Source organism: Dermochelys coriacea, chromosome 20 (assembly GCF_009764565.3).
Source record: "Dermochelys coriacea isolate rDerCor1 chromosome 20, rDerCor1.pri.v4, whole genome shotgun sequence".
NCBI lineage: Eukaryota > Metazoa > Chordata > Testudines > Dermochelyidae > Dermochelys > Dermochelys coriacea.
Window position 1 is genome coordinate 7,801,584 of NC_050087.2, and position 24,442 is coordinate 7,826,025.

Consider the following 24,442-nt stretch of genomic DNA (forward strand, 5'->3'; position numbering starts at 1 on the left):
GCTAGGAGTGTTTGGGAAAGAAAAAAATATCACATCACTAATCAACATAGCTATACCAGTAAAATCCTCTATGTAGACACTGTTTACATCAGCAAAAAAGTCTTTCACCAGTATAGCTAATGTGTTCAAGGAAGTGGCTCCTAAGTTGTACAGTAATACAAATAATAAATAACAATAGAAAACAACTCCTTTCGTCAGTGTAAGCTGCTTCTCCTCTAGGCCTAAAGGCTTTGCCAGTATAGCTATGCTGGCAAAGCTTTTGGAGTGTAGACTGCCCTAAATGTACAGTAGCATGCCAACATTGGCAAGTATTAGAGGGAAAGAGGCTAACAAACACAGCCTAGGGTCTCCACACAGACAGAAGCTTTCCCAATAAACTCTACAGCATTTAAACTGTAATTAATTTAATTAAAGTGTCAGTTACATTTCCTAGCCTTTCTGGTTGCTAAAATACTCCTAAATGTAATTCAATGCAATTATCCTGATGAGACATAAAATAACTCTATGGAGTGAATTCTCCGCTATACTGGGTCAGACCAATAATCCATCTAGCTCAGTATCCTGTCTTCTGACAGTGGGCGCTGCATCATCTGTCTTCCAGCCCCAGCTGCTGGCAGTCAGAGATTTAGAGACACCCAGAACATAGGATTGTGTCCCTGACCATCCTGGTTAATAGCCATTGATGGACTTATCCTCCATGAACTTAGCTAATTCTTTTTTTTAAACCCAATTATAGTTTTGGCCTTCACAACACCCCCGATAACAAGTTCCACAGGTTGACAGTATTCTGTGTGAAGTACTTCCATGCATTTGTTTTAAATCTGTTCCCTACTGTTTTCATTGAATGACCTCTGGATCTTGTATTACGTGAAGGGGTAAATAACACTTCCACAGTCACTTTCTCCACACCATTCATGATTTTATAGACCTCTACCATAACCTCCCGTAGGGCAGATCTACACTACTGCTTACGTCTATCTAACTTACGTTGCTCAGTGGAGTGAAAATCCCCACCCCCGCATGAGTGACGCAACTTTTGCGCTGTCCAGTTCACATTGGCTCTACGTCAACAGAAGATGCTCTCTGGCCGACACAGCTTACACTTCTCACTTAGGTGAAGTAATTACACCAATGGGAGATCACTCTCCCGTTGGCACGGTGCATCCTTCAACAGACGTGCTACAACAGTACAGCTGTACTGAGCCAATACAGTGCTGAAATGTAGACCTGCCCACAGCTGGATCTTTTCTAACTGTCCCAGTCTTTTTAATCTCTCAAGTGAAAGCTGTTCCATACTCCTGATAATTTTTGTTGCCCTCTTCTGTCCTTTTTCCAATTCTAATATATCTTTTTTGAGATGGAGCAATCAGAACTGCACATAGAATTCAAGACGTGGGTATACCACGGATGTATTTAGCTGCATTATGATATTTACTGTCTTATTATCTATCCCTTTTCTCATGGTTCTTAACGTTCTGTTCGCTTTTTGACTGCTGCTGCACACTGAGTGGATGTTTTCAGAGAACCATCCGCAATGACTCCAAGATCTCTTTCTTGAATGGTAATTTAGAGCCCATTATTCTGTATGTATTGCTGGGATTATGTTTTCCAATGTGAATCACTTTGTATTTATCGACATTGAATTTCATCTACCATTTTCTAGCCTAGTCACCCAGTTCTGAGAGATCCCTTTGTAACTCTTCCAATGAGGTTTGGATTTAACTATCTTGGGTAATTTTGTATCCTCCACAAACTTTGCCATCTCACTGTTTACCTCTTTTTTCCCAGATCATTTATGAATATGTTGAACAGCACCTGTCCCAATTCAGGTCCCTGGGCTTCACTGCTATTTACCTCTCTCCACTGTGAAAACTGACTATTTATTCTTACCTTTTATTCCCTATATTTTAATTATTTACCGATCCATGAAAGGACCTTCCCTCTTATCCCAGGACTGCTTATTTGGCTTAAGAGCCTTTGGTGAGACACCTTGTCAAAGGCTTTCTGAAGGTCCAAGTACACTATATCTATTGGATCATCCTGGTTCACGTTTGCCGCCACCTTCAAATATTTCTAATGGATTGGTGAAGCATGATTTTCCTTTACAAAAGCCATGTTGACTCTTCCCCAACATATTGTGGCATATGTGTGTCTGATAATTCTGTTCTTTACTATAGTTTCATCCTATTTGCTTGGTACTGAATTTAGGCTTACTGGCCTGTAACTGCCAGGATCACCTAAAAACTTTTTAAAAATTCAGCATTACATTAGCTATCCGCCAGTCATCGGATATAAATCTGCCAGTTTAATCTCAATGGTGTTTTAACAGGACAATTTAAAATATAGGTAATCATGATTAATTATTTGAACTGATCAAGTTAGCAAAAACATCCAATCAGTGAACTAATTTTGCATGTCAGGTTTCATTTGAAAGGCATAAATTTTGGAGATACAAATACAGTGCACTCCTTTTATATGAATCATATCCATACTGGATGATTTGATTCTTATAAGCAGTTGATTCTTAAAAGTGGAGTATTTTATGTTCTAATAGGAATGATTTTGTCCCACTGGTTTTGCTCACTATATGCGGTTGATTCTTATTTCAGCAATTCTTCTAAATGGAATGCACTTTATCAGAATTTTATCATGTATTAGATTAGTTAAAACTGAAATTCTAAAAATCCAGTCTACTTTTTGCTCTTCTCTCAGACTGAACAATAAAAGTCTAGGAAGTCAGTTTTGGAGGGGTGGGGGGGGTGGCCAATTTTCCTTTTAGCTTCTAAGTGCTGCATATTGAAATAACACTCTTATGCAATGTTTGTATCCCAATCACTTGTTTCCAGTAGCATAATTATTGTTTAAAAATAATGAAAACATTTCTATTGTTTTAGGACTTATGAGGACTTTGTTTTGGCAAAATTGAGAGCCAGGTTGGTGGTAATCTGAAAACAAAGGTGTGGAGAGCAGGGTGAGGGGTAGCATTACCAAAAAAAAAAAAAAAAAAAAAAAAAGTTACCTGGCTCCTCCTTAGTTTGGCTTTTAGATTTGGTTTAATAGGGTTGTCAGTTTAAAAGGTCTGGTTCATGCGTTTTTTTAAGTGAATGGAATGGCAAAGAATAGAGTGCACATTTTTAAGTGAATAGGACAAAGTAGCAAGGTCCTTCCTTTCTTGCTCCTGTTTGATTGAAGCATTTTAATTATGCTTAAGGAACTGAGAATTATGCTGAGGGACCTGGTCTTTTTTAGTCTGCAGAAGAGAAGAGTGAGGGGGGATTTGAAAGCAGCCTTCAACTACCTGAAGAGGGGTTCCAAAAAGGATGGAGCTCGGCTGCTTTCAGTGGCGGCAGATGACAGAACAAGGAGCAATGGACTCAAATGGCAGTGGGGGCGGTCTACGGTGGATATGAGGAAACACTATTTCACGAGGAGGGTGGTGAAGCAGTGGAATGGGTTACCTAGGGAGGTGGTGCAATCTCCATCCTTAAAGGTTTTTAAGGCCCGGCTTGACAAAGCCCTGGCTGGGATGATTTAGTTGGAGATTGATCCTGCTTTGAGCAGGGGGTTGGACTAGATGACCTTCTGAGGTCTCTTCTAACCCTAATCTTCTATGATTTTCAGCATTTGCAAACACCATCTAACTATTCTGGAAAAAGGAGTACTTGTGGCACCTTAGAGACAAACAAATGTATTTGAGCATAAGCTTTCGTGCACTACAGCTCACTTCATCGGATGAAGTGAGCTGTAGCTCACGAAAGCTTATGCTCAAATAAATTTGTTAGTCTCTAAGGTACCACAAGTACTCCTTTTCTTTTTGCGAATACAGACTAACACGGCTGCTACTCTGAAACCTATCTATTCTGGGTTGACATTTACGCAGAAAGCCCCAATAATATGGATGCACAGCCGGAGAAACCATGCAATGTTGCCTCTGCAACCTCTACGTTCTGAGGCAATGAGCCTAAATACACTTGGGCCAGAGCACAAGAGGAGTATTGTATTCGTACTTCCACAGATCTAATGGCTCAAAAGGGCCATGTGGAGGAAGCAGAGGGGCAATGGTTGCTCTTCCAAACCAAAGTTTTTAATGGAGGAGTTACATTCAGCAGTATTGTCCCAGTTTAGAGAGAATTCCCTTCCTCCCAAGCTCGCTCCTCGCCCAACTTGCTCTATGAAAGGGCTTCTATTAAGGATCTTTCTATCCAAGAAGTATAACCATGCCAGGAGACCCAGTTAGAACAGGGGGTCAATTTTGTACTTTGGACCAGAACATTAAGAGCCCCCGCATCATGCTAAAGCCTTAAAGGGACACTGGTAAGGTCCCATCTGCACTACAAATGAAATGGTGTTCCGCTGTGTCAGGCAAACTTGGTTGCATTTGCAGTACTAGAACTTGCTTAATGTAAAATTTAACATTGCAATGATGTAGATTTTCTGAGTGATTGGTATAAGAGCAAGAACTTTATTTCTATCGTAATTTCTCCACTCATGAAGACTGCTAACTTTGCCCTTAGTTACAAACAATGAAAAACATCCAAGTGTGTGTCTGGTAAAGAAACATTTGCTGCACATGGTAACAACACCAGCTCTACAGAGATGAATGCATGTTGTTGAAATATCAATTATAGTTCCCTCTGGATAAACATAAAAATCAGAATTATCTACACATTTCTAAAGTAGCTGCTTTATTCTAAGGAGGATTGTTGGAGCTCTGATGCACAAAAATAGCCCCACTTCCAACATGTTGAAGCTAACATGTACCTCCAAAAGCTTTATGGAGCTAGTTTCATTTTACGTGAACACATACAAACAAATGCTATTAAGATTAGGAGATCAATTGGAGAAGAATGCCTCCTTTCTGAGTTCAAAGATCCTAGCCCCTTCCCTAAAATCACTGCTCTGACTGTTCGTCAACTGGATTTAAATCTGAAGTAAAAATTTTGCCATTTCTGAAACTCAAGCTGGTGTCAACTATCTTGCTGAGAAGTTACTGACATGGAAGCCTTACTGACATAGAAGATGGTTAAACCAATATTAAGAGGATGAAAATTAGTTACAGATCAAACAGAAACAAGCAAGTGGCTTAACATTTGGAACAGTAACACGTTTAGTCTCGTCATTATACCAAGCAGACTATTAAATAAAACCACCACTATCAATCTGTAGCTCAGGCATTTTAAATTACAAGGGCTCTCTCTGCTTCAGGATATACAACTAACACATAGTGCACGGATACAAACATATTTAGTAATATGTTTTAAAACAGCATTGGACTATTATTAAAACAAGCAAATCTGGCTGTTATTGTATTAGGAAGTGCTCAGATACCAGGGTGATGAGAGCCATACAAGTACTTAGGCATACAGAAATTAAAGTTACACAAGGATAAGTTCTGAAGCATAGGCTCCAGTTACCTGGTCTAATTTAACATGTGCATGTGTATATAACTTGGTTTCCAAACATCATGGTAATCAGACAGTGTGGGTAAGAAATAAACCCAGTATTTCAGTAAGGAATACCACTCCCACCATTAAATTATCATTGCCCCTTGTTCTGAAATAGGTGGGCAGAATACAGTCTCCTCAAAGGAAACTCTCAAGCATAAAGGATTTGCCTAACAAAAGCAGGTAACCGGTTCATCAAGTTCTGAAATCCTGCCTTCCTTTAGAGGGGAGAAAAGGCTCTCTGAGTCCTTCATTAGACACCTGGACAATTTCGTCACATAGACCAATTTTGGAGGCAAGGGCAAATGAAGAGTTAATAAGAATTCAGACAATCAGTATGAAATTAGATTACCTTTGCTTTATTATACAGTTACAAGAGTGGTAAAAATCAATCAAAGACATCCAGATACTTTTTCTTTACATACAGGTTAAAGCTTGGTTCTATCTTGCTACATATAGAACAGTAACATGTACCCGAGTGCCTGAGCATGGTAACTGCTATGGCAGTGGTTTTCAACTGCTGGTCCATGGACCCCCGGGGTCTGCAGACTATGTCTAAGGGATCCATGAAAGGTTGTTATAACCATAGAACAGTGTTTTGCAACCTGGGGTCTGCACACTATGTCTAAGATTTCCAAAGGGGTCCACACCTCCATTCAAAATGTAGGGGCCCACAAAGGAAAAAAAGTTTAAAACCACTGTCCTATAGCATACAACAGACAAAGATCCAAATCCCATCTGCCCGTTCTGTTGCTACTAGCTTTGTATCCACACATGAAAGTTAATCCAGAATAAGGTAGCGTGTGTGTGAATTTGAAGTGGATTAACTCTCTATATAGATACTTATTCCAGAATAAGCATGCCTTTTTCCATGTTTAAACTAATTCAGAACAAGGTATTCTGGAATAAGTGCATCCAGACATGGAGTTAATCAGGAATAGTTAACCCACAGTAAATTGCAGTGTTGTTGTAGCCATATTGGTCCCAGGATATTAGTCAGGCAAGACGGGTGAGGTAATCTCTTTTATTGGATCAACTTCTGCTGATGAAAAAGACAACCTTTCAAGTTTACACAGAGCTCTTCTTCAGGTCTGGGAAAAGTACTGAGGGTGTTATAGCTAAATACAAGGGTGGAACAGATAAGGAGTTAACACATTTTGCAAGAGACCATTCAAAGTGAAGTGGGCAGTTAACACCACTACAGTCATAGGACACGAGAAGTAGTGGGTTTCAGATAGTTATAATGAGCCACTGTAACTTCACATTCTATCTTATTCTGGATTAATTTTCACACGTGCAAACACAAATACCATAACAGTATACAAGACCATGTCCCAGGACACTTCAGTGCACTTGGAGTCATGCTGTCTACAAAACCAAGAATGTTGTGAACATGTCTGGAAACTACAACAGTAGAACCTCAGAGTTACGTACGCCTTAGAAATGGAGGTTATTCATAACTCAGAAATGTTTGTAACTCAGAACAAAACATTATAGTTGTTCTTTCAAAAGTTTACAACTGAACATTGACTTAATACAGCTTTGAAAGTTTACTATGACAGAAGAAAAATGCTCCTTTCCTTTTTTTTTTAAGTTTACATTTAACACTGTACTGTATTTGCCTTTTTTTTTTCTCCTGTCTCTGCTGCTGCCTGGTTGTGTACTTCCAGTTCCAAATGAGGTGTGCTGTTGACCCGTCAGTTTGTAACTCTGAGGTTCTACTGTATTCCCAAGAATGTAGATGGGCCAATAGTGGTGCATACAGTATTTAACCTAGAGTTGTAGTGGGGGGGGAAGCACTTGGTTAGGAGGAACCCTGAATGAATGTGGCAGAGTTTGGGCTCATAAGACAAGATCACTGCTCTGAAGACTTCACATCCAGATCCAGTTTGTTGTTAAATGAAGGCATGCAACATGGGGGGGGTATAACTACAAATAAAGAGAGCACTGGGAGGAAGAGGGGTGTCTACTGGGATTTGCAGGGCTGGGAGGTCACATAGGCACAAGAGAAGCTGCAGGATATGCAGGGCCGGGAGCAATATGGGGTTTTCAGGCGAAATCCTGGAACATCGGGGTTTTGGTATGAAAAATGAGAGTAGGGGAGATATTCACAAAGGATCCCAAGCAGGGCTACAGAGGGATTTGCAAGGCTAGAAGCAGGCCTACTGTGAGGGTTCTAGAGATAGGGGATGTGTTGGGAGGTTGCAGGGCTAGGAACATTCACAAGGTTTGCAAAGAATAGTGGGGAGGGTTAAAAAGCTAAGTGGTGTTTGCAGGGGGCTGCAGTGCAGAGTATGGTTTGTAGTCCCCCTAATCAGGAGGCTGTAGGTGGGCAGTTGCAGGGGATCCTGAGAGGAGAGGAAGGACTGTGAGGGGCATTCAGGGAGAGGAGGAGGGCTGCAGGAGAGAGAGATGGGAGAAGGAGGAGGGCTACAGGGAGGTGGTTTTGCAGGGGATAAGGGAGATGGGCTGCGGGGGTATGTTTGCAGGAGATCTGGGGGGTGGGACAAGGAGGGCTGTGGGGGAGGGTAGCAGGAGAGATGGAGTTGCAAGGAATGGAAAAGTTGCAAGTAATCCCAGGGAGGAGTGACAAGCATGAGGGTGTGTGGCAGGTGATGGGGGGGGGGGGAAAGAGATACAGGAGATCTGTGGTGGGCAACTGGTGGAGGAAGCTGTAGAGAATCCGGTGCGAGGCCTGTTACAGGGGATCTTCGGAGGGGGTGTTTGCAGGACAGGGCAGTGCAAGGGATACAAGAGCTTGATGGGGGAGGCTACAGGGGATGTTGGGGTGGGGGGGTGCATGTGGGAGGTTTACAGGAGATTGGGAGTAGGACAAATTTTGGAGAGGGGGATTTACAGGGGATCTAGGAGGAACTAAGCACTAGGAAGGAGGATGTTGTGGGGAACCCAGTGGGGGAAGGGAGGATTACAGAGAGTTGGGCAGGGGGATTTTCAGGGGATTTAGGATCCCAGGGAGGTTACAGGACAGGGCAGCACAGAGGATCCAGGGGCTGTTGCAAAGAGTCGGAGAGACAGTGGGGAAGGAGGTTTACAGGACAAGTCTGTGCAAGGGACCGGGGGGGCACCAGGGGATTCGGGGGGGAGGGTTACAGAACAAGGCAGTGCAGGGGATCGAGGAGGGGGGCGAGCGGGGCTGCAGAACACAGAGGTGTACAGAATACAACCAGGGAGAAGCAGCAGGGTCGCTTCCAGGGGGAACAGCGGGGGTGTTGCAGGACAGCACATTGCACGGGTCAAGAACCCAGGACGATGTGGCCAGGGACCCCCTACCTTTCCCAGGTCTCTTTCTGCACTTTGGGGGGTGCACCCCATTTCCCAACCCCCATCTCATGGGGTCCAGAGGCGGGCACTGAGAAGTCGGGCCCCGACTGGCTCGTTGCCCTGCCCATCAGGCTGAAGCACCACCCTAATGCGCTTCAGGAGCGTTCCCCGAGAAACCGCGCCTCCCTTGGCCGCCGCGCCATCAGTCTGAAGGGAAAACACCACCCCTTCCCTAATGCGACTGCCTCACTGGCGGAGAAGGCTGTCGCTCCCAGCTACCGCTCCCTCCCTCTTCCGCGCAGTTGGCACTGGTGCATCGTGCTGCCAGTCATGCAACATTAGCCACGCCCCCACCCCTCCATTGGCCGGCTAACCTGTACATCAGGCGTCGCGGGCCCGCCCCATAGCCCCTTTCATTCCATACAATGAGCCCCTGTCCCCCTCCGGGTCTCCCGCCCGAACAAACCGATGCCCTAACTCAGCAAGCCTCCCGCCCACCGGGTACCTGGGTACGAAGCGGGTCCGGCACAGCACCGACTCCCCCTTCTCGCAGGCCCTCAGAGCTGAGGCTGCTTCTGCGCAACGCCCGCCAAAACAGCCCCCCAGCGCGCAGGCGCCTGCTTCTCCGCATTACGCATGCGCGGCCAATGTGCTCCCTCCCCCGTTTGTCACGTATGGGAGCGTCCTTGGGTTTATCTCAGCGCATGCGCAGATGTGCAGTTTCTGGCTGGTGCGTCTTTATTCCCTTTTCCGTGACGCTGCCAGGCAGAAGCCTACGTCCGATCTGTTTCACAGGGCTAATGCTCGCGGTCTAGTGCCAGTGACACAAAACAAGTCATTTAATTCTTCTCCCCACAGTAATCGACACCCTCGCCTCATCGAATGATTGACAAGACAGCCCGCCAGTCAAAATCAATGCTTGGCAGCAACGGCCAAACATTGGGCAGTTTAGACTGTGATTGTCCATCAGCGAACCAATCAGAGGTGAGATGCAGTCTCTCGAGAATGGAGCGGGAAAGACAGATGGGGGGAAAGGCATGGACTCGCAATGAGATACGTAATGGGCGGGGCTTAGGCTGCCTTAGCCAGTAGACTGCCGCAGTAGGGTAGGTCAAGGATTTCCACCACCAATGAGATGTGTCTGTCGTTCGTGGCTATCCAATCGAATGAGAGGGGGCGTGACCCGACCACCTCCATCCAATGGGAGCGCGCGGCGGGCGGAGCCCGAAGAGGGGGCGGTGGAGTGAGGCGGCGACGCACTCGTCATTCAGCCCTTTCTGTATCAGCGCCTCACGGAGGAAGCATCGCGCGCGCAGCAGTCTGAGACGGAGGCCCGCACCCCCCCACCCGCCGCCATGTCCAAGTCCGAGGTGAGCCAGGCCCCAGGACTCCGGCCGCCATCTTCTACACGCGGCCCTCCCCTGGCCCTGCTGCTCCGGTGGCTCCTTTCTGCTTTCGGGGCCTCTTAGGCTTCGGTCTAACCTGCGAGGCCCCTGCTTGCGCCCGCGGCGGTCCGCATGCTGCGCGTTCGCTCCCGAGGGCGGGGGGGCCCCCACCTTTCGCGCGTGCGCGGCCCTCCTTTCGCCCCTGTGGGTGGCCCTTTCGCGCATGCGTGGCGGAGACCAGTCTCTGGGTGTTGGCCCTCCCGCGCTCCGAGCCCTCGCGCCTGCGCCCGTCTTTGTGCAGAGCCAGATCGGAGCTATGGCGGCCGGCCGAGCGGCGCGTGGCGGACATCGTGTGCGCGTGCGTGTCTGCTCGGCTCGCCCTTCTCCCGCGCTAGGCGCCTGGGCTGTGCAGGATGCAAGGCCTCGTGGGGGGGTTAGGGCCGGTGATCGGTACACGGGGAGGCTGGCCCCCTTTTTCTCTGTGGTCAGCAGCCTGAGGGGCCGGAGCTGTCGTTAGCCTGGAAGCTATTGTATAATGGGGGTGGCTTTCCCCCCCCACTGCCAGGCTATTCTGATCCCCTTGTGGGGAAGGGAATTCCTGCTCCCCTACCCTAGATCAGTGCTCCCTTGGGTGGGAGAGAACGGGTAGTGTTAGCTCCAGGAGGCTGTTTATCTTGTTCCCTTCTCATGGCTTGTTCTTCCTCTCTAGTCCCCTAAGGAACCCGAGCAGCTGCGCAAGCTCTTCATCGGTGGCCTGAGCTTCGAGACAACAGATGAGAGCCTCCGTGGCCACTTCGAGCAATGGGGCACACTCACTGATTGCGTGGTGAGTGTCCTGGTCCCAGCGCCATAGCTGAAGCGCTCTAGGACTTTTCTTGGGCAGGGCAGCTGTGTTTCAGTAACGGAGCAGCCTTCCAAAATACTTCTTGTCAAACAGAGTAAAAAAAACGTTTCCTTGCGGGGAATAGGAAGGGAGCAAATAAAGTTATATGTATTTGATATTAAAACTCAGAAATGGGTGAAGCAATCTCATTCTGTGGCATTACTGGTTTTTGATGCAATGGGGAGAAATGAACAATTTTGTTTTTACTTATCAGTTAAGAGTCCTTAAATCACTATTCTTAGATAGTGGAAATAGTATGGAATTGGTCTAGTTGCATACCTAGTGTTGCTCTGAAGGGTTCACTGTACATAAGGATGGCCATATTGTGTCAGAACAGTGGTCCCTCTAGCCCAGTATCCTGTCTTCCAACAGTGGCTGATGTCAAATGCTAGTTTAGAGAGAATTAACAAAATAGGGCAATTATCAAATAATCCCTTCTGTCATCCAGTCCCAGCTTCTGGCAGTCAGAGGTTTTCAGTAACTTGTAGAACAAAACCAGTGCTAGATAATAACCTTAGATGTTCCTTTGTTCTCATCTGTATGCCACTTTGCTTATTTCACATTATCTACTTCGGTCACCAATAGAGATGTCATTTCTAGGTAATGAGAGATCCAAATACCAAGCGCTCCAGGGGCTTTGGGTTTGTTACATACTCTACAGTAGAAGAAGTTGACGCTGCCATGAATGCGAGACCACACAAAGTTGATGGCAGGGTTGTTGAACCAAAGAGGGCTGTATCCAGAGAGGTATGAATTAATGTTTAGTCTAATCGTTATGTTTCTGTAGCCTTAAATTGGCTGTTCACGCACTGGTGATAGTGTTAAATGGTCCTGTGTGATTGTGTAGAGAGTAGGATGAGGTTATTGTGAGTATGGTGTGGCTATAATCAAGGGTTTAAACTGAGAAGAATAGCTCCTGTCCTCTTCATGGGTTGGGGGAGCAGCCACTCCCCACACACAGCCAGTGTGATTAATGTAGGGGGAGTTCTGTAACTGCCAATGCACTGGTGCCAGCCAGAACATCCCCCTCCTGCCCCCCCAAAGGACATTAGTCGATGGCATAGATTGGGGTGGGCTGATTTAATGTGGCCCTCAAGCTCCAGCTGGGAATCGAGGCCCGGGGCCTTTCGGTGTGCGGGTGCACGAGTGCCGCAGCTCTTGGAAGCAGTGGCATGGCCCCCCTCCAGCTTCTATGTGTAGGAGCAGCCAGGGGGCTCTGTGCTGTCCCTGCAGCTCCTGTTGATTGCAAACTGGCCAATGGGAGCTGCAGGGCAGGGCTGCTGTGCCTCAACAAATAAGCGGGAGTGGAGACATGGAGCTGCTTGAGATAAGGGCCGCCCGGAGCCTGCACCCCTGAGTCCCTCCCATGCCCCAATCCCCCAGCCCTGATCCCCCTCTGAACCTCTCAATCCCAGCCTAGAGCACCCTCCTGCATGCCCCACCCTGGAGCCCACACTTCCAGCTGGAGCCCTCACCCCCCCCCCAGCCCAGAGCCCCCTCCCACACTGAACTTCTCATTTCTGGCCCCGCCCCAGAGCCCGCACCCCCTCCTGCACCCCAGCCCCAATTTCTTGAGCATTCATGGCCCACCAAACAATTTCCATACCCAGATGTGGCCCTCGAGCCAAAATGTTTGTCCAATTTTGGCATAGATAGTACTGAAGTTCTTAAAGCAGAACCATGCCATTAGTCACTGACTACAATTGATTATGAAGGGGGACACAATTTCAGCTGTACACTAGCCTTTAACTTCTGTTCACATTCATAGTGTACAATTACCACAATTTTGAGTATTGGCTTTCTTTGTTTGAGCTATGGGAGCCTTGCAGTTCAGACAAGTGTTTGTGGAGTCCTAAATTCGTACATCTCAGATAATACTTCATATTGCCCTATTCTATCCTGCGTAGGACTCGCAGAGGCCTGGAGCTCACCTTACAGTGAAGAAAATCTTTGTTGGTGGGATTAAGGAAGACACAGAGGAGCACCACCTAAGAGACTACTTTGAACAGTATGGCAAAATCGAAGTAATTGAGATCATGACAGACCGTGGCAGTGGCAAGAAGAGAGGCTTTGCGTTCGTCACCTTTGATGACCACGACTCTGTGGACAAGATTGTTAGTAAGTATCCCAGCAAGTCTATTACACGAAGCTCTGCAAACCAGTGAAGAATCTATAGTATTTGAAGGGGAATTGTCCTTGGCTTAAATTCAGGACACAATTGTGGGTGTAACAGTTAATGACAACCTAGTAATGTCTGATTCTTCCCTTTCAGTTCAGAAGTATCACACTGTGAACGGCCACAACTGCGAAGTGAGGAAAGCACTGTCAAAGCAAGAAATGGCCAGCGCTTCATCCAGCCAAAGAGGTGAGTCCCAGTTTCTATAAATCAGTTTGAAATTAATCCAAATGGACTCTTGATGATTAGCTGTGCCATTCACAAACACTACTCTCTCTTCTAGGTCGCAGTGGCTCTGGGAACTTCAGTGGTGGCGGCCGTGGAGGTGGATTTGGTGGAAATGACAACTTTAACCGTGGCAGCAACTTTAGTGGTCGTGGTAAGTGACTTGAGGGGTCATTCTGACTAAAATTAAAAGAATACTGTCAGGCTAACAAAACTAAAGTTTTAGCCCATAGGTTAACACACATGCTGCTGCAGTTCTGACTATTGATTTTACTTGTTGATTTGGACGTTGGACTAAGTGCAATTCTCCTTTCTTGGCTCTTGTGTTCTAACACAGTACAAGGGCTCATTCAGGCAGAGCTTGGAATCCCTGATTCCTTGCAACAGTCTCCATCAATTTATACAGCTGCTTCATTCTGTAAAACTGGCTTACAAAACCGTGTGCCCTGGGCGCCATCACCTGACAGTTTCCCTTCCCGGATAGACTGAACACAAAGGTTTGTTCTTTTCAGGTGGGTTTGGTGGCAGCCGCGGTGGTGGCTATGGAGGCAGTGGAGACGGCTATAATGGATTTAGCAATGAGGGTAAGGCCAAAGCAAAACTTTACTGACATGTCAGCGGCCAGGTTGCCTTGTTTCCAGGCTCAAAGGTGCTACGCCCATGAAGAAGCACTGGTGACATGAGGAAGGAAAGTGACTAAACTACAATCCCTTGGCCTGGCGGATGGTTGATACAAACTGACTACAGCATGGAGCCAACTGGATCCATCCAGATAGAATAATTATTGCGTTAACCACGTCACGCTGATTGGTCACAAATTTTCTATACAAGTATATTGATTTACCAAAGTGCATACTGTGATCAGTTCTTTGGGGAGTTTCTAATTCCATCAGTGAACTGTGGGTTGTGAAATGCTGGAATTCAGCAGTCTTGTGTTTTTATTTTGTAGGTTATGGTGGCGGCGGCGGTGGCCCTAGCTACTCTGGAGGAAGCAGAGGCTATGGTGGCAGTGGCAACTATGACGGCTATAACAACGGAGGTGGTGGCTTTGGCAGTGGCAGTGGAGGTAAGTATCCCCCCGATGTCACTAGGGGACCTTACCCAGAAGTGGACTATTTGGCTTTCAGACAGCAACGCCAGTTCTTTCTGCTCTGCTACAGTTTCATGACAAAAGCCTTCATTACTAGTAGACTGACATGGGGCATAATTTCCTACGCTAACTGAACCTCCCCATTATCACATGGTATGTTGCACCTCCTGTTACCCAAAATTCTGTTCTGTGTCATCTCCAGCCTTGGGCCACCTCTTTCCCTCCCCTGCCATGTTGCAGAGGTAAGAGAATGTCCTCACTCCTGAGGTTGCCTTTGAGTTCTCAAAACCAAGCTGCAAAAACGGCCTTGTAGTCGGATGCCCTGCAAAGTGTATTGTTGCTGAGAAAGGCATTACAAATCACAGCCTTCCCATTGCTTGTTCCACTCCTTAGGAAGCAGCTTTGGAGGTGGTGGAAACTACAATGACTTTGGCAGTTACAACAACCAATCTTCAAACTTTGGCCCTATGAAAGGAGGGAACTTCGGAGGCAGGAGCTCTGGTCCATACAGCAGTGGTGGTGAGTCTCAGAATGAGGGGTCCGTCCTTGTAAAGGGGAATAGGCGTGAGAGAAGCCTAAGCCAATATCACGATGCCACACTTGTGGTACAAGCTTAAAATCTACCTGCCTAGTTGTCTCCTGCAATTAATTGAGATCCCGGATTTTGTGGATCCTCCCCTTAGGCAGGGGGAGGCCCTTTAGCAGCGGGCATGCTTCTGCCCTCCCACTTGCAGGTTCCCAAGAGGGCCTACAATTATCTAGCTTTAACCACAGGAACAGTCCCTAGCCCACAGTTAAAAAGCTTTCCTCCTGACATGAAAATATCCTTGTCCATTTAACCTCACACAGACTTAACTTGCTATAATCGTAATAAATCAAATGTAATTCTAGCTGAGTATTACAACATGAATATCCAACAGGAACAAACTTATGCTTCAGAATATGCTTATATTACAGACACTCAAACATATAATTCGGGTCAAATGCAGTCCTTTGCAATTGTGGCTTACCTGAATCTAATCCACTGCCCTACCTTACAGTCAGGTTTGCCAAACCCTCAGTCTTTGTGTTTGCTATAAAACAGGGGTTCTCAAAATGGGGGGTCGAGACCCCTCGGGGTCACGAGATTATTATGTCACAAACTGTCAGCCTCCACCCCAAACCCTGCTTTGCCTCCAGCATTTATAATGGTGTTAAATATATAATATATATTAATTTATAGGGGGGGTCGCACTTGGAGGCTTGCTATCTGAAAGGGGTCATCAGAACAAAAGTTTGAAAACCACTGCTATAACGCCGTCTCCAATTGCTCTCTCAGGTGGCTACGGTGGCTCCAGTAGTGGCGGTAGTTATGGCGGTGGGAGACGGTTTTAACTACCAGGTAAGCATTTGGACGTTGCACTTCTCAGTTAAACGTATCATGCTAGTGAATCAGTAATAGTAACTAATGTAGCTGAGCAAGTACACAGTAAAAAGACTTAATTTCAGTAAAATGTGGATGTTTAAGCTAATATTCCGATCAGCTATCTGTGGGAACGAACTTGCTATTGGATTGTAGCCTTGAGTCTCAATGTGTTTAGATTAACAACTTTATTCCATATTATTCAACAGGAAACAAAGCTTAGCAGGAGAGGAGAGCCAGAGAAGGGACAGGGAAGCTACAGGTTACAACAGTTGTGAACTCAGCCAAACACAGTTGTGGCAGGGTGTAGCTGCTACATGAAGACATGTGTTAGACAAACTCTCCTTTGCAAACATAAGGACTGTATTTGTGACTAATTGTATAACAGGTTATTTTAGTTTCTGTTCTGTGGAAAGTGCAAAGCATTCCAATAAGGGTTTTTATGTAGAATTTATTTTATTTTTTTCCGCACCCATGCTGTTGATTGCTAATTGTAATAGACTGATCATGACGCTGAATAAATGTGTCTTTTTTTAAATGTGCTGTGTAAGTTAGTCTGATATAAGTCAATTGAATGCCATCCTAGCTATATGAATGCAGCAGTACCTGCATGTAACTAGACCAGGTATAGCTCAGCAATAGTCCACTGCAGTGTCACTGGGCAGGAACAGTCATTTGTGGGCCATGTCAGGCATCCTGAGCTGGGTCCTGAATACTAATGCCAGAGGATGTGTGCATCAGCACACTTCACAGCTGTAACCACCAATGGAATCTGTAGATTTAGGTGTGCTACCTCTGTGTAACCCTTGTAGACAGAACTTGGGCATCCTGTGCTCCAGCTGCCGCAGATGCAGCTGTTGGTGAATTACAGCTGCAAAGTCTGCTAGTGTAGATGGGTCCAGAGACTGTCTTATAGCAACCAAAAGGGGTGAATTCCTTGCATGGTGTATATACCCATGTAAACCCTTTCTCACCAAACAAGATTAACTTGCCTGAATAAAGTACATCAGAATCCTGCTCTATACAAGAACAAAAGTCAGTTGATGTGGAGTAGCTAAGGCTGTAAATTGAAGTGTAATGGACCAGTCCCTGCCAGCCAAAACTTCCCGTAAAACTGTCCCTGGGTTATCTCACAAAGTTAGGGGCGTTAACTCTCATTGGTATGGATCTTCTGTCCAGTTAACCAAACCTTAATGGCTGACAGAGGTGGGAATTAAAATTCCTTTCCTATTTTTGGAAAAGGAAGAGCAATTCTAAAACCCAGCTCTAGCAGTGAGGAGGGTGCGGGGGTGGGGGTCCTAGTTCTGCTGAGAAGCACACCTCGAATTCACAGCAAGCAGCAGGAGATACTAATGGAGGCCAGTCTAGTGGCCGTGAAATCTTACCTGTGTAATGATAAAGGAAAGCTGAGTGCATCCAGGGTTACTTTGAAAGCAAGCTGCACTTTTGTTTCTCGCAAAGCTATCTAGCTCAGATGCCTATGTTAAATGTTTCCACCAGCTAGACAGTGGCATCATGACCATAGGTGGATCAGCTTGGGCCTCATGCTGAGAAGTTGCATTGCATTTTTCTTTAACCCAAGTGTTCAGCAAAGGGGTTAATTCTCAAATACAGCTTCCAGCTTTAAGAAACAGTTGCAGTTTCTCAGACTGCTGAAATCAAACTCTAATCTGTGTCTCTTCTAAGCCCTGAGTGGGTTCTGCAGAAGTTGTCTGAATGGTAGCCTCTTGATATCTGAGGCATTTTCTGACTGATGCAGTGATTCCTTTGCAGTTTTAAACCTGTGTATAAACATAGCCATCCAACTGCTGTAACTGAATCTCCCTTTTTTGTTTTTAAACTGGTTGGTAACTAACTGTGCCTCAGCCTGTTTTAACGGGGAACTGCAGAGGAAGAACTGACCTTAGGGGATAGCCCCAAAATGTAAACAAGCTTCTTCTGCTCCTCATTAGGAATATCAGTTCTTTGCTGGCATGTGTACAAGAGGGCTGGAGATGAGGTGGATGAACAAGCTTCCCCAGCCGTGTAATTTGAGGAACATTAAAATCTTACTGCCTGTGTTTAAAGGTTTAAATTTCAACTGCTGAAGTAGTTGGGATAAAAACTGAACTGGCACCCCCTTCCGTTCTAAGCTTCCAACGCAGTGAAGACCTGAGCTTTCTGATGTAAATGAGTATAAAATCTACGTTTTGCAGTTGCCCTCTAACGCAAACTGTAGATGTGCTGCTGCTTCCTCCAGCTGCCTAAAAGCTTAGCTTTAGTTTCCTTCTGTTTGCTGCATTGCAGAACATGGGAGTCATTGCAGAGCTCTCAATTCTTCTACTGGTATTTCAAATCAGAAGGCATTCACTGGTGATCTCAATCCTTTGATAAAAAGCAACTTAGCCCCAATGGTAACAGTTTGAAGCAGGTCTCTGTCTAAATCGTGTTGGCATATTTCTAACAGATCTTTTCAGTTGAATGATTATGAAGTGTATTAATGTGGCATGCAAAAAAAAAAAGTTTTAGTTCCATTGGGTTTTATGTGGCTGAGTTTGCAATAGCAGGTGGATCCTAAACTTATAGAGGGAGACGAGACCTCAGGATTCATGGAGTATACTCTTGGCATGGCTTGATAACGTTGAGGACATGGTAGCATACCACAACAGAGGAAGGCACTCCAAGAGCCAAGAACTAAGTAGCTTAAAGATCCAGGAGACATGCAGATGTTGAGCTACTAGGAGCTGCTAGCAAGCATAGCACGAATGGCTTCGAGTTCAGACACTTCTACAGCTGAGAGAGAGTAGACACTTGTGTGTGGAGTCCAGTGTACACAGATAAGCCAGGTGCAGGCTCTGCACTCTAGGAGGGAGTGGAGTATCAGTGACCATCGAAGGAGGCAGACAAGAGTAAAGATCCTTGCTCTTAGGACTAGCAGTCAGATCCAGAAGGCAAGGTTTTATTACTGTGCTTGTAGGTAAGAACAGATTTTACTTATGTCCATATGGTTTTGCCTGAAATTAATTTGTCGAGTACTTTGCTAAAGCTTTGTGTAATGAACCCAAGTAGTCAGGCTAGCTGTCTTGAAATCTACAAGATGGGCTGCTTTTATTAAACTCGCCCAGTGCTGTAAGCGCAAGCACCAGATGGCTGGAATATAGTGACTTTAAATTACTCGGTCACTGGCCTGAAAGTAATGCTCGCCCACCTATTTTGGCACATTCATTCTCAAGTCACTGCCTCTCATTCTATTGCCATTATTATTGGAGCTGCTTAATGTTTACCCACTTGCTTAGCACTGCAGTCCAGGTGCTGTAAACTGCCTTAGTGCGCTGTCTGTGCCTTTCAGAGGGCACTCAAATTGGCCAGCAGTTAATTCTTTAAATTGCAATGGGGTGGTCATGCAGGGTAGCTTTTAAATGTCCTGGAAAGCAGCTATGCTGGAGAATCTAATGTGTGCCTTCACTTTTGTAGGAGGAAATGCCCAGTGCTAAGCCTGCCCTCTAAACTAGAGGACTCCATGTACATCTGCAGTGGCTGCTTTAAAAGGTGAGAACTGTTGTAGGGGTTTCTCATTGTAGGCCACTCTGTTTATGACTGCTGTTAATGCCTGGTATCTTCTTTTCATGGCTCTAGTATGCTTTGTTGGGAAAACTGCCTTTGTTGGGCCTGGGGTAGATTTCAACCCTCAAACAAGAATAAGGGATGCTTTGTCTAATGTGGAGCAATTTAAAAGCCCACGCAAGAAGCAGACCAACTAGTGATCCCAACTGACTTGTGGTAATGTCTGCCCTCTACTCATGTGCTCTCTCACTTCCTTGCAATACTTTCTCTTATCTAGCCGGAAGCCCAGTTGATGTCTCCGTGGAGAGTCGCAGAGCTGCTGTGTAGCTATGGTCACTCGTTCGTATTTGAACACATCTTTTTAAATAAAGATTTTTATTTTTTTTTTTACAATAAAGCTAGTGTGGCTGAAAGTTTTATTGTATTGCAGTAGCACCCCAAGCCTCCTTGAGTTAGTATTCCATTGTGCAAAGTATTGTACAGGTGCACAACAAAAACCATCCCTGCCCCAACAAGCTTACTTTCTAAGTATGAAACGAGACAAGGTCAATACAGAAAAGAGGAAGCAATGAGGCAGTACTGGTCAACATGAGACAATGGATTTAGCACAGTAGCTGCTTCGCTACTGTCAAGATTTTGTAAACAAGGGAAAGACTGAGGTGCCCCTCCCAAGCAGGATGGGCAGCATGGGGGGATGGAGGAAGCATGGCTTGGCTGAAATTGACATATGGGTGATGAAAGGCTGCCATCATTAGGCAGTCAGAGGTAGGAACTGCCATCTCCATATTGAATGAGATGATGGCCAGAGAGGTAGGCTGTGAGTGGCCATGGAAGTGAAGGCAAGTAGTTTGTTTGTTTGTGAGAGAAAATGGGGAGTTAGTGGAAGGATGCAGAGGTGAGATACGGTCAAAGCAGCAAGCTACGATAATGACTTTTATAGCAGCATTTTGAATGAATGTGAGCAGGCTGAGATTGCATTCATCAAGGCCTCATAAAAGGATGTTGCAGTAATTGAGGTGCAAAATATGAATTTTGCTGTGTGAATAGAGAGGAAAGTTCTCTTGCACAGCAAGAATCAGCAGGATGTGAGGCTGTAGACAGGGCTGAGGTGAAGATGATACCCAGGTTATGGGCTTGGGTGACAGGGAGGTCTGTCTTGCTCATGCTAACTTTAGGCCCTGCGGGATACCCATGAGATCTTGGACATCTTAGTTTGGACAGAAGACGCATCTGGTGTAGAGAGGTAGGTCTGCGAATCATCCACATGGAGGTGGTACTTGTGGATGAGATTGTGTGGAGCAGGAAGAGAGGAGCACCAAGAATGCTGCCTTAGGAACCCCCATAGAAAGCTGAGGGGGATGAGGAGAATCCTCCAAACTTTCTGAAGGAGTGATTAGAGAGGTAGGAGGAGAAGCAGGAGAGGACTGTCACAAAAGCCAAGGGAAGACAAGATATTGAGAAGAGCACAGTCAGTGTCGATGGGGGTGGGGGCATTGGTTCTCAGCTTAGGCTTGGAAGAGGTCATGTTACCTTTGACAGAGTAACAAGCCTTGTAGATAGGGGGGACATGGCAGATGTGGTATATCTTGACTTTAGTAAGGCTTTTGGTACTCTCTCGCATGACATAAACTAGGAAAATACAACCTAGATGGACCTAGTATAAGGTGGTGCATAACTGGTTGGAAAATCATAGGCTATCAGGGTTGGAAGGGGTCTCAAGAGGTCATCTAGTCCAGCCCCCTGCTCAAAGCAGGACCAATCCCCAACTAAATCATCCCAGACAGGGTTTTGTCAAGCCTGACCTTAAAAACTTCTAAAGAAGGACATTCAACCACCTCCCTAGGTAACCCATTCCAGTGTTTCACCACCCTCCTCATGAAAAGGTTTTTTCCTAATATCCAACCTAAACCTTGCTCGCTGCAACTTGAGACCATTACTTAATCATTCCCAGCACGTAGTTGTCGATGGTTCACATTCTTGCCAGAAGGGCATAACGAGCATAATCCCTCAGAGAATCAGTTCTGAGCTGGTTTCATTCAATATCTTCGATGATTTAGATAATGGCACAGAGAGTACACTTTCAAAGTTTGCGGACGATACCAAGCCGGGAAGGGTTGCAAGTGCTTTCGAGGGTAGGATTAAAATTCAAGAGGATCTGGAGCAATGGTCTGAAGTAAATAGGGATGAAATTCAATGAGGGCAAATGCAAAGTACTCCACTTAGGAAGGAACAATCAGTTGCACACATACAAAATGGGAAATTTTGACAGGTTTCAGAGTAGCAGCCGTGTTAGTCTGTATTCGCAAAAAGAAAAGGAGTACTTGTGGCACCTTAGAGACTAACAAATTTATTAGAGCATAAGCTTTCGTGAGCTACTGACTGCCTAGAAAGGAGTACTGTGGAAAGGGATCTGTGGATCATGCTGGATCACAAGCTAAATATGAGTCAAGAGTGTAACGCTTTTGCAAAAAAAGCAAACATTCTGGGATGTATTAGCTGGGATGTATTGTAAACAAGACACGAGAAGTAATTCTTCCGCTCTACTCCACACTGATACAGTCTCAACTGGAATGTTGTGTCCAGTTCTTGGTGCCACATTTCAGGAAAGATGTGGACAAATTGGAGAAAGTCCAGAGAAGAGCAACAAAGATGTTTAAAGGTCTAGGAAACATGACCTATGGGGGAGGATTGAAAAAAATTGGGTTTGTTTAGTCTGGAGAAGAGAAGACTGAGAGGGGACATAACAGTTTTCAAGTATGTAAAAGGTTGTTACAAGGAGGAGGGAGAAAAAAATACTGTTTTTAACCTCCGAGGATAGGACAAGAAGCCATGGGCTTAAATTGCAGCAAGGGAGGTTTAGGTTGGACATTAGGAAAAACTTCCTGTCAGGGTGGTGAAGCACTGGAATAAATTGCCTAGGGATGTGGAGGAATCTCCATCATTGGGGATTTTTAAAAGCAGGTTAGACAAACACCTGTCAGGGATGGTCTAGATAATACTTAGTCCTGCCTTGAGTGCAGGGGACAGGACTAGACGACCTCTCGAGGTCCCTTCCAGTTCTATGACTCTGTGAGAGCTTTGAGTGGCTGTGGGTTTGGAGAGATTCTAGGATGTGATTGGAACCCCAGAGAGCGTGTTGGATGTAGTCAGAGAAGCAAGGGGAGTTAAGAGGTGGACTCACTAACATGGGAGATGCGAAGAGAAGAGCTTGTCTACTGGTTAACACCTGTCCCAGCTCACTATTAATGAGAAATTGCTTCCTTTCTCATTTTACCATATAATTTATAAAATCAATTGAAATATTAATATTGTACTTGTATTTCACTGCATGGTATTCAGAGCAGTATAAACAAGTCACGGTATAAAATTTTAGTCTGTTCTGATTTCGCTAGTGCTTTTTATGTAGCCTGTTGTAAAACTAAACAAATATCTAGATGAGTTGATGTAAGCCCTTGGGGTACACAAAGGTCTTCCAGGGAGAAGTGTCCCCACGGTTGAGAACCACAGCCCTAAAACTTGTCTGTATCAGGAGGGGAGTGAGGCAGAGGTGTAGGTGAAGGGTGGGGCAAAAAGTGGGACAGCAGCGGGTGGGATGAGCTGGCTGGGCCAAGTGGAGGAGGGGATAGAAACCTATAACATGCATGTCATTCCAGCCTACATGGTCAGTCTCTCTTCTCAAAGGTTCTGTGCGGTTTCAGTAGAGTCTGAGTAATATCACAGCTGCTCTCCAGTCCCATGCACCGTCACTGGCTTCTCAGACAGACATGGAGTGATTTTAAACATCCCAAATTTAGAGAGACTAAGGGTCAAGCTTCTGAAAATCTTTGATTGTCACATGTTACTGACTAAATATGTTGGTGACTAGGCCGAGCAGCAGCCTGTGCTCGTTCTGTAAGAAAAGACTCCACAAAGCCATGCTTACAGCCCCTCTTTCAGCAAGGGCTGCAGTAAATGTTTTCCTAATCTCTTGCTCTGTGATGCCAGCGGAGGAATCTGCTCTATTCAGCTGCGGTGATGAGTCCTGCTCCTCAACTGGGTGTGGGTCAATGTGCAGCCCTGGAGCCTTCATCCCAATGAATGAACAATTGGCATTTGAATCAACTGCACCATGAGTGGCAAGGGCAGCTGCTGCACAGGGCTCAGCTGGGCCCGCCTCCAGGCCTGGCCTGGTAGTGGAGCAAGCTGTTGCACCACTTCCTGTGGTGCATCAGCTGGTCTGTGACCGGAGTGTGAGTGTGTAACACTCCCTCAGTGGGAAGGGAGCACCGGATGCTCGGAGTACAAGATCGGAAACAGCAAGGGCCTCTGCCCACAGGACTGTACTGGGCTTGAAACATCCCTTGCTGGGCAATCACCTCCACATTCTGTCCCACACAGCCCCCGACCCATCAGAAGGGCCGCAAGGAACATCTAGTCTAACCCCCTGCCAAGACGCAGGACTTGTGTCTAACCATCCAGGACAGATGGCTATCCAGCCTCTTTTCAAAACCCTGTGAAGGAGACATCATGACTTCCCGGGGTGTCTGTTCCATTATCCTGCTCACACAGTTCGGAAGTTTTTCCTGAGATTCAATCTAAATCTGCTATGCTGTAGTTTGAGTCCATTGCCTCTTGTCCTGCCTTCTGTGGCAAGAGAGAGAAAAATTTCTCCATTTTTATTATGGCAGCCTTTCAAGTATTTGAAGACCGTTATCATGTCCCCTCCCCCTTAATCTCTTTTCAAACTAAAGAGTTCCTTCAGCCTTTGCCCATATGGCTGGCATTCGATCCCTTTGATCATCTTTGTTGCTCAACTCTGGATCCTTTCCAGTTTCTCCACATCCTGTCTATACCTTAGTGACAAGAATTGGACACAGTACTCCAGCTGAGGCCTCACCAGGGCCGAGTAGCACGGTATTATCACCTCCCGAGCCTTGCGTGCTCTGCCTCTGTTAATGCAACCCAAAACTGCATTTGCTTTTTTTTGCAACAACAGCGCATTCCTGACTCCTGTTGAGGTTGTGATCCACCAC

General features: G+C 45.8%; 2 protein-coding genes across 16 annotated transcripts in view; one reads left to right on the forward strand and one right to left on the reverse strand.

Moving 5' to 3' along the window:
* The window catches only part of CBX5 (chromobox 5), a 49,799-nt gene extending 40,420 nt beyond the window's left edge, over nucleotides 1-9,379 (reverse strand). Inside the window, 2 exon segments of the mRNA XM_038378107.2 lie at nucleotides 9,232-9,316; nucleotides 9,318-9,379. Coding sequence (XP_038234035.2) covers nucleotides 9,232-9,316; nucleotides 9,318-9,364 — 132 coding nt within the window. The 5' untranslated portion in view covers nucleotides 9,365-9,379.
* Nucleotides 9,380-9,425: 46 nt separating this feature from the next.
* Nucleotides 9,426-19,827, forward strand: HNRNPA1 (heterogeneous nuclear ribonucleoprotein A1). Of its 15 annotated transcripts, none has more exons than XR_005289660.2 (12): nucleotides 9,429-10,096; nucleotides 10,821-10,937; nucleotides 11,595-11,741; nucleotides 12,902-13,112; nucleotides 13,267-13,359; nucleotides 13,454-13,549; nucleotides 13,908-13,979; nucleotides 14,345-14,461; nucleotides 14,879-15,004; nucleotides 15,804-15,866; nucleotides 19,341-19,415; nucleotides 19,708-19,827. XR_005289660.2 is itself a non-coding variant. In XM_038378104.2 (11 exons), the coding sequence occupies exons 1-10, from the start codon at nucleotides 10,082-10,084 to the stop codon at nucleotides 15,857-15,859; spliced, it is 1,050 nt and encodes a 349-aa protein (XP_038234032.1). In that variant the 5' UTR covers nucleotides 9,426-10,081; the 3' UTR covers nucleotides 15,860-15,866; nucleotides 16,097-16,425. The 15 variants fall into 15 exon arrangements, 10 of the variants coding, with proteins under 10 accessions (XP_038234032.1, XP_038234031.1, XP_043362684.1 ...); XR_006278373.1 differs by lacking the exon at nucleotides 9,429-10,096 and adding an exon at nucleotides 10,320-10,463 and having other exon boundaries at nucleotides 15,708-15,866; XR_006278374.1 differs by lacking the exon at nucleotides 9,429-10,096 and adding an exon at nucleotides 10,320-10,463.
* Nucleotides 19,828-24,442: the final 4,615 nt, after the last annotated feature.